This window comes from Cheilinus undulatus, linkage group 14 (assembly GCF_018320785.1).
Source record: "Cheilinus undulatus linkage group 14, ASM1832078v1, whole genome shotgun sequence".
NCBI lineage: Eukaryota > Metazoa > Chordata > Actinopteri > Labriformes > Labridae > Cheilinus > Cheilinus undulatus.
The window spans coordinates 1,289,882-1,304,882 of NC_054878.1; the positions used below are offsets into that span (position 1 = coordinate 1,289,882).

General features: G+C 37.5%; 1 protein-coding gene across 1 annotated transcript in view; it reads left to right on the plus strand.

Moving 5' to 3' along the window:
• The first annotated feature begins 3,016 nt into the window (after window positions 1–3,016).
• LOC121521752 (CD2-associated protein) overlaps window positions 3,017–15,001 on the plus strand; it is a 52,528-nt gene continuing 40,543 nt past the window's right edge. Inside the window, exons 1-4 of the mRNA XM_041805912.1 lie at window positions 3,017–3,052; window positions 3,631–3,718; window positions 5,242–5,336; window positions 11,436–11,534. Of these exons, the coding sequence (XP_041661846.1) occupies window positions 3,017–3,052; window positions 3,631–3,718; window positions 5,242–5,336; window positions 11,436–11,534 (318 nt within the window). The remainder of the gene's footprint in view (window positions 3,053–3,630; window positions 3,719–5,241; window positions 5,337–11,435; window positions 11,535–15,001) is intronic.

The window sequence follows — 15,001 nt, forward strand, 5'->3', positions numbered from 1 at the left end:
ATGTAATTATGCCCAAATATTTCCTATACTTGGAGACTAGTGCATGATTGTTTTACAAGTTGTTTTGAATTTTAAATTACTGAAGTTTTCTTAGTCCCGTCTGCTCTATCATGCCCTTATATGACATAAAGGGAAGTTTCTCTCTGTCCATTAGTGAACATATGCATGAGCTTCTAGCTTAAGGGCATATCAGCCTTCAGACAGGAACATATGAGCAGTTTAAGAACAAGGTATGAATCTGAGGGAGGTTTCTCTTAGAAACTTTAAGATGATATGTGAATGAGGCCCTGTGATGTTGCACAAATGAGCTTTCTGTAAACACAGAACAGCAGAGAAGTAACCTGTATATATTAGCCTCAAGGATCAGCCTGTTGTCTCTAGCTGGGTTTCCATTACAGTTTTTTGCAAAATAAAAGCATTTTTCTTAAATTTAGATATAGTACAATTGACCTATGGCTAAGCCACGCCCCTTCCACTCAATCGGACAAACAATGAACATTCACTGACAGACGCTATTGCAGTTGTCACAGTAGGAGACATTTCACTGGAGGCCACTGATGATTTTTGGAGACAGAAAGATCACATATAATCTAGAAGTCACCAAAAGGGTCTAAACTACGCACTGGAAGGATCTATTAATCATTTTATTGTTGAGAAGGTCGATAAAAAGCTTCAGTTACAAGCCCAAACTTACAGGTTCGAGTGCAAACGTGATAAACTGCATCTCATTGCCATCACAATCTCAGACCACAAGATAAAGGATCAGCGTCAAAGTGCCACTGAAGGTAACGTTTTTGGCTCAGAATATGAGAAAAATATAACGGCCTTTATACCATCTTTACCAAGAGTGTCTCTCCGTTATTTTGGTGCTATAGTATATTTACATTGAGTCATTCAGCAAAACGTTTGCCAAACTTTGTTATCTAGGCTATTACAGATAAGTGAATGAAGCTAAGCTCCGGAGGTTAATGTTAGTTTAACTACAGCCCTTTGGACAACAGCTAACAATGATGTATGATCACCAAAGAACAAAAACTAGAACAAAAAATGCCAATGAACTCCCAACAAACAACGTGACACAACAAACAACGCAGCTAGGAGCTTACGTTAAGCTAACTTTAGCTAACGTTAGAGATGTTAAAGATAACTTTATGTTTCTTTCCAGCAAAGTGACAATATGCTGCCTCAAATACGATGTTGGCTTACCTTAGAACAGATGTTGTTGATGTTATCCACATTAGGTTGATGTTGTGGTCTGCTGCAAAACTTTAATCCAAAGCAGACACTTTTCTCGGTTTAGATGTAGCTTAGGCTTAGGAAAGGGTAAAAAATACACTCCGTCGCCAAGACTCTCAGGATACCTTGTGTTGGAGTCGCATGTACCCCATGAACACCGTTTGACCATTTTTAAACTTAAAATCTAAAAAAAACCTCATAAAACCAGACGAAAACGGACTTTCTCCCATTCATTTCAATGGACTTCCAGGCAGCCGATGTCCGAGTGTATTGGATTGGTATACGCACTGTGATTGGCTCATCGTGTTTGAGGGCGGGACTTAGCCATAGGTCAATTGCGCTTCGAATGCATTTCCATTGAAGGGAGTTTTGGGAATAGGCCTTGCAATTCTTGTAAAATCCCATCTCAGGTGAATCCGCTGCAGGGAAGCTTGACGCTCAAAACCTGTTGCGTGTTGGTACGGTTTTGGTTACATCTACGGCGGTTGCCTTGATAATGTTGAACAAAAGACGAAGGCAACGGATGATAGTTCAGTGGTAAAGTCCGTATGTATGGCAAAAGCCATGTGTAAGGGTAGAAGTATGATGTTAAGAAAAGTCTTGTCTCTTCTTCTGCCCACACGTACCGTGCCATGTTGTCTCGGAGTGACTGGTCATGTGACACCGTACGTCATGTCCCGTGACTTGTAAATGTGGAAAAAGTGTTTCCATTACACTTTTGCTATATATTTCTATATCGAAACGCTTGAAAAACCTCCTCATGAAAGTGTAAAAACTTTTTAGCGATTTTTTAGTTTTTTTTTCAAAATTCAGATGTTTCCATTACCAGTTTTTTATTGCGCTATTTTGATTTTGCGCATTTCCAAGTGTAATGGAAACCCAGTTACTGATACATCAGTCATTTGTATGCAGTTATTTGAGTCAGGATCAACAACTATACATTACCAGAATCAGATCAGTGCATCCCTGGTAGAAACTACTTTTTGTTGAACATAACCTGTCATTTTCTCACTCACACAATGAAAAACGCAAAAGAATAATTTATCAAAATCATGCTTCCAGGACACTCTTGTAAATGAGATTGTTGATCTTAGTGAGGTATTCCTGGTTAAGTAAAATTAAATAAAAATAAATGCTGCTTGATATTTCCTCAAGCAAAGCCTTATTATTGTGGAATGAAACTATTAGCAGCTCATGTATATCAGATGTACTGTGGCTGGGCTCGTTTACAATCACAGACTTTGTAGCTTTGTAGCACTAATTGCAGCATTCCTCTTAGTCCTGGTAATATCCACTGCACACTTTGGTTTAATGCTTTTATGCCATTTTTATCAAAGTTGTTTTGCAATTCAGCTGGACAGAATTTATATTTGTCTCTCTTGTACACCTCCAACTGAAAAGAATCACTATTATGTACATGCATAAGACTGAAAATTCAGGCAAATGTATCAGGCTTGCATTATGGAGCTCATTCTGTTTGGTCATTGAACAATTTGTATGAATTTTAAAGAAATCCCAAGTTTTTAAAATTTCTATTTGTTTGTCATGTTAATAATAACCTTTACACAAGGAAGACGTTACTCTTTTAGATCCAAAATAATAATCCACTGTTTTACAGATGTTTCTATATTTAACAGAAGTTTCCTGCTTAAGTAGTAAAACATTTAACTCTGTTCTCCCCTTTTCCTTTCTCTCTCCTCTTTACAGCAGCCCTCACACTCTCTTTCACCACTAACACAGCTTCTTCCGCTCTCCTTCACTTCTCACATACTACCACATGATGCATGCCCTCACACTCTCCTATTCACAACTAAGGGTATTTCCATTTGGACGAGCCTTCATATTCCACTTTCTGCTCTACCCTCTGTAGTAGAGTATCAGACATAGAGCAAAACCTGTTCAATTCTGAATACTCACACTTCTTTCTGATGATCATTTCTCAGTTTCTCACAACACCTGTCTGTTATTTTTTGCAGGCTGCATCTAAAACTAGGCACAAATTTCAAATGGTACAAAAACCTGGATGTGTGCCTTTTTATTTTGGTCTTTGTTTCCACGTAGCCTTTTTCTCCTCCAGTGTCTTATTTACCTTTACCCACGGTCAAGTTGTAACATGACACATCCTTTATAAGGCAGGGTACAAGGCTTCTTTTACGGTTGGTTTTCTTTCAGCATTCATTTAGTTCTCCATGATCTCTACAAGCCCCACCTGCTATCCCAATGATTAACAGCACCATTCATAAGCATTTATACTGAAAGGCAAGGACTCATGATCACACTGTTGTCTTCATTCAGTTCAGAACTGTCATTGACAGACAATTCTCTACATAAAGCCACATATCCACTCATGTTTACAAAAAATCATTTCCATCTGTATGGTTTGCTTCAATTTAGCCAATCCCATCATTACCATCTGCTGCAAAACCTGCACATCCCAGCCTGACAGACTCGCAGAAAGCAGACGGGGACAACAAATCCAGAGGTAAAAGCCTTTGAAACTATGAAAATCATTCTATTAACAGTGGAGGCCATTTCCTCTGAAATCATGGACAAGGCTCTAAGCCCAAAAGCTAAGTTATACTGAGGTGTGCCTAGTGGCAAGTTTGGTCAATTTACTGTTTCCCAACAAAACAAATAAGATAATACATAGTTATTTTTGAACCATATGTTAAGGTAGAACACCACATTAGATCATGTTCTAGACCAGTGTTTCCCAACCATTTTTCCTTGAAGCCCCCCTACATGCACCTAAGAAAAGCGGAGCCCCCCCGGACACAAGCGAGCAGAAAAAGTGACACACTGATGCCAAAAATCAACAGAGATTTGAATTTCTAAAGACCTTTGCATAAACTAAACTGTTTAATCATGGTTTTAGTCAATATTTGCACATCTATTTTTGGCAGCCTCAAAGCAGACAAAGCCCCCCCCCCCAGATCTTTGGCACCCCCCCTGGGGGGTCCCGGACCCCAGGTTGGGAACCGAGGTTCTAGACTAATCAAAGTAGTCTGCATAATGTTAATGATGGTCAACCTACTAGTTCATACAGCTTACAATGGTGAGCATAGTACCAGAGTTGGTTATAAATCTTAAAGCACTGTGATAGAGTCTACGATACTGTTGATAGCATCCAATGTTGGTATTCAGCCATACTCTTAATAGCATGTAGTGAAAGCAGCGCACTTTGAGTGAAAGGGATGTTGCCTATTCTTCAAATGACCGTGGTTAATAAATGTTCTGTTGAAACCAGTTTTCCTATTCGACATTATGCTAGAACAGACATTCCAGTGTAATGCCGTAAGGATTGTCTAAGACTAAATATATACTAAGCAGCTAATGTCCCTAGGCAGGACCGTTGGAACCAGAGCCCTTCCTAAAGAATGTAGTGTTGTTAATACAAAACTTTAAAGTTAGTTGATGTCTGTCCTGATGTGTATTGTAACCTTAATAAGTTATTCGGTTTGGAAAGTGGCTTTATGTTTTTTTCTGTCCAATTTGGCTTCTTAGGATTATCATTTACATATTTGTTAATCTTTATACTTAGGCTGTTTCCATTAAATCCTATATTCACTATCTCATTTGCTGGTTAAAGGGGTCTGTGAATCAATCACAAGTTTGTCAGTTTTATTTGTTTAAGTTTTGCATCATGAACCACTGAAGGACTATGTGTGTACCGATTACAGTGTCTGAGCTTTCTGCATGAATTCAGAGGAAAACAACTTTTATTTGAGTATGGGTTTTCTTCACAGTATAACCGTTAAAGCATTGCCAGTTTTCTAGGAAGATGAATTTTGTGTGAAGTCTCACTGTGTTTGTCAGCTGATTATCTATTGAATATCCATACCAAAACTAAAGGTTTGACCTTAGGCTAAATTTTAAAAGTTGTAGCGGTTTTCATTTATTCTTTTCTGTGTGCTTTCAACAATAATACATGGCTGTAAACATGCTCATCTTTTATATTCTGGTATGTTGCTCTGCCTGTAAACTGCATTATTTCTGTTTCTTCAGCTAAAGAGTACTGTAAAGTCACTTACTCTTATAATGCTACTAATGAGGATGAGTTGAGCCTAAAGGAAGGTGAAGTCATCCACATCCTAAGCAAGGTAAGTTGCACTGCTTTACCCATCAAACTTGTGCAGTAAGAATAGAAAATCATAATTTTGCTCATTTTGTAACACTACAATAATTCTGAAAACAGGGCGAGTTTCCACTGAGTCACTGATGAGTTGAACATCTTAGGGTCATTTATATCCTTTGTTTATCATGCAACATCCTTTTTGGTCATTCGTATGCAAAGTTGACCGTCCTCAGTAATGGGGCTGAACATTTTGCAAAAACAATCAAGTTATGATTTTTTTCCACAAATATTGCCATTTAATATGCGATTATTCTTGGGTAAATCTCGTGTAATTTTCGAAAAAGTCAAGCAATAAATAATTCCATAAATAAGACCATGTGTATTGAAAACAACGAAATTATTTCCAAAGCAATTAATCCATAGTAGCATGAATCTGAATATGGGGAAGCAACAAGTTTTAAGCTATAAAGGAGGCAGCTGGGGTGGGGGAGGTGAGGCTGGCTACCAGCTAATGCAGCTGGGGTCTGACTTTCATGAAGTAGCGCTAGGCTTCATCAGTTTTAGGTAGAATGAGCGAACTATTTTTGCTTATATTGCAAATGTGATGTCATTTGCTATGGAGGACTGAGAGTGCCAAAATGAAATATGAATGAATAACTATGAATTCATTAATTAATTAAATTTGACATGAATTAATTAAATGTGCAGTTAATTAATTAAATGTGCAATTAATTAATTAAATGAGCCATGAATTAATTAAATGTGCAATTAATTAATTAAATGTGTCATGAATGAATTAAATGTGTAATTTATGAATTAATTAAATTTGTAATTTATGAATTTATTAAATGTTTCATGAATAAATTAAATGTGTAATTTATGAATTAATTAAATGTTTCATGAATGAATTAAATGTGTAATTTATGAATGAATTAAATGTGTAATTTATGAATGAATTAAATGTGTAATTTATGAATTAATTAAATGTTCATGAATTAATTAAATGTGTAATTTATGAATTAATTAAATGTGTAATTTATGAATTAATTAAATATGTCATGAATTAATTAAATGTGTAATTTATGAATTAATTAAATGTGAATTACACATTTAATTAATTCATGACCCATTTAATTAATTCATTGTTCCAGCTCCAGCAGTGCATCATGAATTTATTTTATCTGTTATCCTCTCCCATCAAACTCAGTGGGCGGGACTAGCGCTGAACAGTCACAAACCATTGGTTTGGTCTGCAGGGCTGCCAGACGAGGGCGTTTCCCACCAAACAAACTAAAACACAAACATGGCCGCTATCACTGAGGCTCTGCATGAGCTCTCCCATGAGTTAATAACAGATATTTTAGTCCTGTCAGAACACGTTGACGCTGGAATTTCGGACCCTGAGCATGTGGCTAGCAAAGCAGAGGGATTTATTGAAGTTCTTGGGAGTTATTTCCGCTCCGTCTGACCAAGATATTGACCGAAGAGTGTTCGCCAAGTGTTGATTAACAGGTTTATTTGTCAGCGCAGAAGTAGATGTTGTATTGTTTCGTACAAATACGTGTTTTGTCGAGTTTTCCAGGCACTTCAGGTTTCGTCTTTGCTTTGTACGTAAACTACGCCTCTGTCATCAACTGATCCACTAGCTCAGTGATAGGATAGATCTCCGTCACTCGGGAGACCAGGGTTCAAATCACCCCAGTGTCAAAGTTATTGATGTTTCTTTTAAGTTTTTTAATGATTTTATGGAATAAAAAATGACATGAACCCCTCTCTGTGTCCTTACTGGGCTCTGTTAACGTAGCGTACAGATCTTAGGTCAGGTAAAATAACCCTGATGCCAGATCATCTATCATAAAAATCAACAATATTTAGTGTATTATTAGGCTGTTATGTAATATTAGGTAATATATTCTTTGATGACGTGTGACGTATCTGTGGTCAGGCCTGGATATGTTGGACAGTGTGAATGCAGGCTAATTAAATGTGAATTTCACATTTAATTAAGTCATGACACATTTAATTAATTCATAAATTACACAATTAATTATTCATAAATTACACATTTAATTAATTCATGAAACATTTAATTAATTCATAAATTACACATTTAATTAATTCATAAATTACACATTTAATTAATTCATGGCACATTTAATTAATTCATGGCACATTTAATTAATTCATGGCACATTTAATTAATTAATGAATTATATATTTCATTTTGGCACCCTCAGTCCTCCATAATTTGCTTTGTTTAAGGGCATTATTATTTTATGCCACTCATTTTGATTAAGAAAACCTTTTTTTTGGAAACCATTATAAAAACATTTGACACTTTTGTCAATTTTTGTTTGTATAATCTACATTAAATCTCTGCCGCTGCAAAAAAATTGAACTGGTATTTTGACAAATTTCAAGTTAAAGAAATATTGCAACTTTTGTGATTTGAAAATTGCAGCAGACCATATTGCAATTTAATCTAATTTGTGATCAACTGCCCAGCCCTACTCAGTATATGTGTAAACACTATACATTCACAATAGTTCTAAGAACTGAATACTGAGTTCTCACTCATATGCAAATCATAGCCTATGCATAGTTGCCCTGATGAACCTATCACTGCATGCTGGGTTTGGTTAATCTACTAGCAATATAAATTAATGAAGTTAAGTCAGCCATAAACTCAGACTAGCGTTTCATCTTGCACATCTCTCTCATTTTGCCATAAAATGCATTTTAAAAAAGTGTAATAAGAGCCCTGAAAGACACAATTTTTCACCTGACCTCTCATGTCATAGGAAAACCTGTGTCCAGACTAGGATTAAGTCTTTAATTTTAAACCATGACAGGAGCAACTTTATACCATTTGATGAGAGCTGGAGGTAAATATGCTCCAGGATATATAAACTGTGTTGATGCCGTTTGCAGTCATGACCACTATTTTACTTTTGGTTGACATAAAAATAAATCATATATAAATAAATTCAGTTGCTATTAGGTTGGCATCACAGTTTTATAATGATAAGGGATTAAACCAGCCAGGAGATTAACCCCTGCAAACATAATGTCAGCATATGTGGCAGACTTTTCATCACTCACTTGAGAGTGTTTGTTATCTAGAGCGCAGCACTGGCCACTCAGTGGAAGAAGCTGGTTTTACAAGGCAAAAATTCACATTCATCAAGACCCAACTATACATGAAACTGGTCAGAAATGTGGAACGGACTGTGCTCCATTAGGACCACAGAGCAGAGTGCACCTGTCTGACAAAAGCTTGTAAAAATAAAAAAGACAAAAGAAATACTATGTAATGCCTCCTTGAAAAAGCTTGCAGTCTGTATCAGCCTTTCTTAAGGACAAGTGCGTTTGCTGAGCTGATGAAGCAAAAGTGTAATGTATGTGCTGTGTCTTTTTTCACGTTACTATGCTGAAAAGACTGAAGTGCGCCAGATTTAACTTAGTAATTGCATCATATTAAGCACTCCCTTTGCTGTAATTATAGATGGTTGATTAAATATAGGTGAAATGTTATGTTAGAAATACTGTTTTAATTTAGTAAATACTGGGAATTAATATTTTTTTAAATATTCCCAGGCTTTGGCCTGCAGGCCCTGGGTTTGATGCCTGTGTGCTGGAGTATGTAATTTTCCTTTTTGCCTAAACTCTAAAATCAGTTTAAATTTTTATCTTATAGCTCAGCCATTAGTCTTAACACGTTGTCTTCAGAACACTACTTTGGTTAAACACTGCACTTTCAGGTGTTACTCGTTTGTTCTCTGAATTGCTTTAACTGTATTACTGTTTTTTCCCTACTATTTAATAGAGCTGTGAAAAATTATCGATACGGCAATATATCGCAATGCTTTGATATCCAGTACAATATCGATACTTCAACTCTTAATATCGATTTTTTTGTAAAAAGTAAAAACTCATATTTTAGCTGAGTTGTTAGTAAAATACGACTTGCATTACATATACATCATTGCTATATTTTTCTGATGCATGATGCATCGTATCGTGAGGTTCTTGCCAATACTCACCCCTACTATTTAATGTGATAAAACGTATCCGTTTTTAAAACCACACTCTTTGAACTGTCTGGTCCGCACTGCACAGGTCTTGCACTCTTTCTTTTTTTGTCCTCAATAAAATTTCAATAACTGCCTTCTTTTTATCTTAGCTTTTACACCTTACAAAGTGTTTGAATGTTTTTTGCACAAAGTTACTGTATGATGGTTAAAGGATGTGATGAGGTGATGGCGAGGATGATTGTTTGAATCCCTCCTACAGAGACACTGCTATTTTGGAGTAAACACGTGCATTCACTGCTTGCTCAGCTCAGCTGCGTCTGACTCAGTGCTGCAGTTGAAAAACGGATTCAGGGCTTGTTGTTCCAACAGAAAGACGGTTGTTGACACAATCTTATGTCGCCAAGACTATTTTAGAAAGCTAGCCCCATCTAGTGGACACTCCTGGGCAGTACCTCTAATAAGAAGTGTTTGTGTCATCCCTCTCTATAGGGGTTTTTAGGGTGCACTCACACTAGGCCATCTGTACCGTGCCGTATTCTTACCGTGCTAAATGCCATTTGACCCCCTCCCCTGTCCTCCCTTTGGCCCACACTCACACTGCTCAGTGCATTCAGGCCTGAGCACAAATATGTCATGCGCCAACATCATCACATGAAGCATCCACTGTTGATGAATTTATTCGTGTTGATGACTCAGTATACATATGTATTGTTTTTAGGCTGTAAAATAGCTACAGATTTGCACAATATCTGATCTGACACCGGAGCAATTTCACCTGACCAGGGATCAGTAGCTACATTAACTGTACAGAGCCCAGTGAGGAGAGAGAGAGAGGAAGCATAGCGGAGAGTTATCGCTCTGTACAGCATATAATCTGAAGCCTGATCAGAGTTTCAAGCACTTCTGCTGAATGAAACCTGGACTTTGTAATTCGTATGAGCCCCTACAGTCAGTAGGGGCAAAGTTCCTTTGCGTGCCTGTGCACTATCTGAATCCCCCTGGCATTCCTTTATGCGCTATGAACTGTGCAACCTCTCTGTGTATATTTGGATGCCTATCAGTGCTGCACCAAACAAGCTCTTCTGTCACAGGACAGCCTGTGTCCAGAGCAGATTAAATGTTCAGTTAAAAGATTTTTTTAAGCTGAAAGTGAAAAGTCCACATGATTAATAAATGATGCTCCATTCAAACGTCAGCAATCAAGATCACAGTTTCACTTTTTGATTACTTAGAATAGAAATGAAGGTTAGTTAATTCAGTGGATGATAGTATGGTATTATGATTTTAAAATAGGAGAGGTTAAATCAGCCGTGAGATTAACCCCGGCATACACTTGTCTGCGCATTTGGCACTCTCCTTTACACACGGAGGATGAAAGGTGTTTGTTGTCCTGTGAGCTGCTGTTTGTGGCTCATTCAGGGGAAGAAGTTTTATTTCACAAACCAAAAATCCTCTCACAGTGGTTAAAGCCTGACTTTGCTAGAAACTGGTCAGAAGTGTAGACTGGACTGGGATCCATTAGAACAAGGTCGTAGTGGAGCTGTGTGAAGTTAAATTCTCCAGCACTGATAAAATCTTTGTAAGTTGTTGAAATACAATGAGACTAAATATATAGATCTCTCTATCTTTCTATAAAAAAATGTCCTGCTGTCTCTAGCATGCAGCTGCTGCCTGGTGTGCTCTCTGCACTCTCAAGCAGGTCCTCTTGTTGTTACTTTATGTTACATCACATTCCATCGCTTGTGCTCCTTCATTTGCATCCGTGCTGTGCCTAGGCCCACCTGGTCCTTCCATGCCATGGCCGCGAAGTGTGCCGCACCAAAGCACGGAATGATTGCACTCACACTGGTCAAATGTACCAGACTTTAGGCTGAAATGGGCCCAGGCATGGTATGGATGGCCTAGTGTGAGTGTGCCCTTAGACTCTTTTTTTAATAGAACACAGCTTTATTCACATCTCACTTCCTCCCTCTACAGAGTTATTATTCATATGAATCTACTTAAGGTTAAGTTTTATGGGTGAGTTATATTAAAGAAAATAAAGCAGAAGTCACAAATTTTACTCTTTTTTTGTAAACACTGTTTAACAGGACACAGGCGAGCCAGGATGGTGGAGGGGTGAGGTCGGCGGCAGAGAAGGTGTCTTCCCTGACAACTTTGTTGTCATGCTGTCTGAGGCAGAGAAAGAGGTGAGGGGAAAAATGTGCAGGAACCAGAGACACGTGTTAGATTACTTATTGTTAAAACCAAACGTGTCCTCTGGCTTCAGTTTCTTATTTTTTGCATTTTATAAAAATTTGTTGGCCTTGTTTAAATGATGAACTGGTTCTAGTTCTAGTCATCTGAATACTTCAGCGCTTTCACACACTAAAGCCTGGTTTAGTCTTGAGTGTTGAATCTATGACCTAGATGTGCCATAGTAACCCATGCCATAGTAAGCACTACATTGTATTGGTGTGTCCTAGTGACCCTGCACTCTGCCTAATCACTAGTCCAGCTCTTGACACCAAATTCCATGCTTGTGTGTGCACAGGAAGTCAAAGAAACTGAAACTGGTTAGAGTTTTTGCAAAAAATATGAGAAGACATTTAGGGGTGTAATGTACAGAAAAATTTCGGTTTGATACGTACCTTGGTTTTGAAGTCACAGTTCGGTATGTTTTCAGTATTTAATTTTAATTCTTTAATTAAATTATATTAAAATACATAAATAGGCTGAATAAATTACATTTAAATCATAAATAATGCAGCGCCCTTCCTCCAAAAGTTCTTCAATGATTAAAAATATTAATAAATAAATACATTTTTGAAAACTACGCTATTTTTATTGATGTAGTGACATATTTATACCCATTCTTTAAACACTAAAATTTTCCAGCTACTTGAGCGCATCATCACACAACCGCAAGTTAGCTTGTGAAGTATGGAAATTAGCATCTTTTTTTTTTGCCGATTTCAACACGAACTTCAGCACTGGACTACTTTTTTAACCAATGGGACCTACTACAAAGTTTGGAAAAACTTTTCACTGCTCATCTTGGAGGATAAAAAGGTTAAAGCCATGTGAAATCTGAAGATAGCTTTACCTATGACTGCAGAGTCCCTCTCTTACTCCTCCGAGGCTGAAGGTAAAGTTAATATGATTCACAGAGCCAGAGCATCATTGCTATACGGGTAATTTAAATTAAGCAGGCGGCTCTTTTAATTCCACATGCGCCGTCACTCTTCTTCGTTTGTTTTTGTAACGGCTCCTTCTTCTGTAATGACGGTTGTTGGCAGCTTTTAGCCTCATTGCCATCACCTGGTTTGAAGTGAGAACTCGACTTTTTTTTTAATACTCACTCTGATGTATTCGTCGTATTACTGCGTGCACCAAACCGTGACAGCCGTACCGTGACGGTATGGGACGAATACAAATACCGTTACACCCCTAGAAGACTTTAGAGAAGATGGAAAATAGCTTCTGAATCAGCTGAGGCACAGGATGGGGATTTTCCATGCATTTGGTCTCTGAGAAACATATGGACAATAAGGAAATGCATTTCTGATGTTCAGATCCTGGCAAATAGATTTGACAAGCTCTAACTATAGCTGCGTTTCCATTACAGTTTTTCACAAAATAAAAGCGATATTTCTTGAATTTCGATTAAGTACATTGTGTTTGCATGTGATCCTCTGAATGGAGTATTGGGCATGAGCCCCGCAGTTCTCATAAAATCTGGATGGCTGGATGTTCAAAACCTGCTGCGTGTTGGTACGGTTATAGTTACATCTACAGCAGCTGCATTGATAATTTTGAACAAAAGACTGGATGTATGGCAAAAGTCATGTATAAGTGTATAAGTATGATGTTAAGAAAAGTCTCGTCTCCTCTTTTGTCCACATGTACCACACCATGGTGTCTTGGAGTGAACTGGTCATGTGACACCGTAGGTTACGCCCTGTGACCTTTAAATGTGGAAAAGTGTTTTCATTGCACTTTTGCTAATCACCCAACCACATGGAAGCAACTCAATGCATTTAGGCATGTAGACATGGTCAAGAAGACTTGTTGAAGTTCAAACCTGCATCAGAATGGGGAAGAAAGGGGATTTAAGTGACTTTGAATGTGGTGTGGTTGTTGGTGCCAGACGGGTCTGGTCTAAGTATTTCAGAAACTGCTGATCTACTGGGATTTTCACACACAACCAGCTCTAGGGTTTAAAGCAGTGATTTAGTCCAGTCACCAAACCTCAAGTCTGAGTCAAGTCCCGTATCCCTAGTGTTCAAGTCTGAGTTGAGTCCGAGTCACCAAAGAAAAATCTGAGTCAAGTCCGAGTCCTCATTACCCATGTTCGATTTTTAGACAAGTTCCCAGTACCTAAAACCTAGAGCCAAGTTAAATTAAGGTATTAATCTTTTTTTAAGGCCATTCCAGCTTTCCAGGAGGGTTACGCTGATGTGTTTATTAATGTATGAATTTATTCAACTTTTTATTTTAACGGACTAGAGTAGCTGTTTACAGCACAAACAAAACCAGACATCTATGACCCCGTGGTTGAGTAGACTTAGAGAGCGGGTTAATTTTGGCAGCTGTATTTAGTTTTTGTCCTTAGATAAAAATATATTTCAGTAACGTTTTAATCCTGACAACCCTTCATAGTTTTACTCTAGTTTTAGTCAATTAAAAGTCCTGACATTTTAGTTTTCACTTTTGGTCACAACAGTTTTTCTCTATAAAAAAAAACATAATCAGCCAAACTAAAAATAAATGAACACTCATTTTGTACTCTCAATAGCCTACTAATCTGAAATCTGAAATAAACTGATATAAATACTAGCATACATTGGATAATGGACTTTTGGGATAAGGGTCATTGATTTTTATTGCTATTGCATCTCTAATTAATACTCCTTAATGATCACATTCTTCAGTAGTAATATTAGTTATAGTAACAGGATTATTTGTATATTTAGGGTGGAAAATTAGACATGTTTCAAATTGACATCTTTACATCCATCTTATACTGCTAATTAAGTAACTATTTCTCCTTTTAAATGACTTGATTTATTCAGAATTTTTACTAAAAACCAAAATTCCAATTTTTTGCGTGTGACATTTGAACACATCATAGAAAGGTTTTAACTCGGATTTCAACATTTGAATCAAATCTTTATCTAACGGGACTCACTACAAGGTTTAAGAGTTTTTTATCACTCTGTGCCAGACTGAGGAGGATTACTGTACAGCAGCAACAGCAGCTGATGGAGATTTCAGCAGTGCAAAGGTAGGCTGGCTGCATTTTAGTTTAATTTCTTGTAAAGATTACTGTGGGAATACAGAGAAGAGGCACAGGTTTAAACTACCTATCAACCTATCAGCTCTTCTCTCTGTCACCGAGGCTCACCCGCTCCTCTTCTCTCTCTCCTCTGAGTGTTTTAACAGACAGCAGGTTAGACTCACGTGAACACGAGTGCGGAAGAACGCCCACACCAGGCGCTGAGTGAACACTGATCAGTTATGAGGGTGTTTCTCACACAAAAACAACAAATATAACAGAATGAAAGTCTTTATGAAAAAAGGTTTGAGTACTCCTCTTCATCCTCGATTCCTGATGCAGTTAAAGCTCAAGTCTGAGTCCAAGTCTGATTCATCAGCATTCGAGTCCAACTCGAGT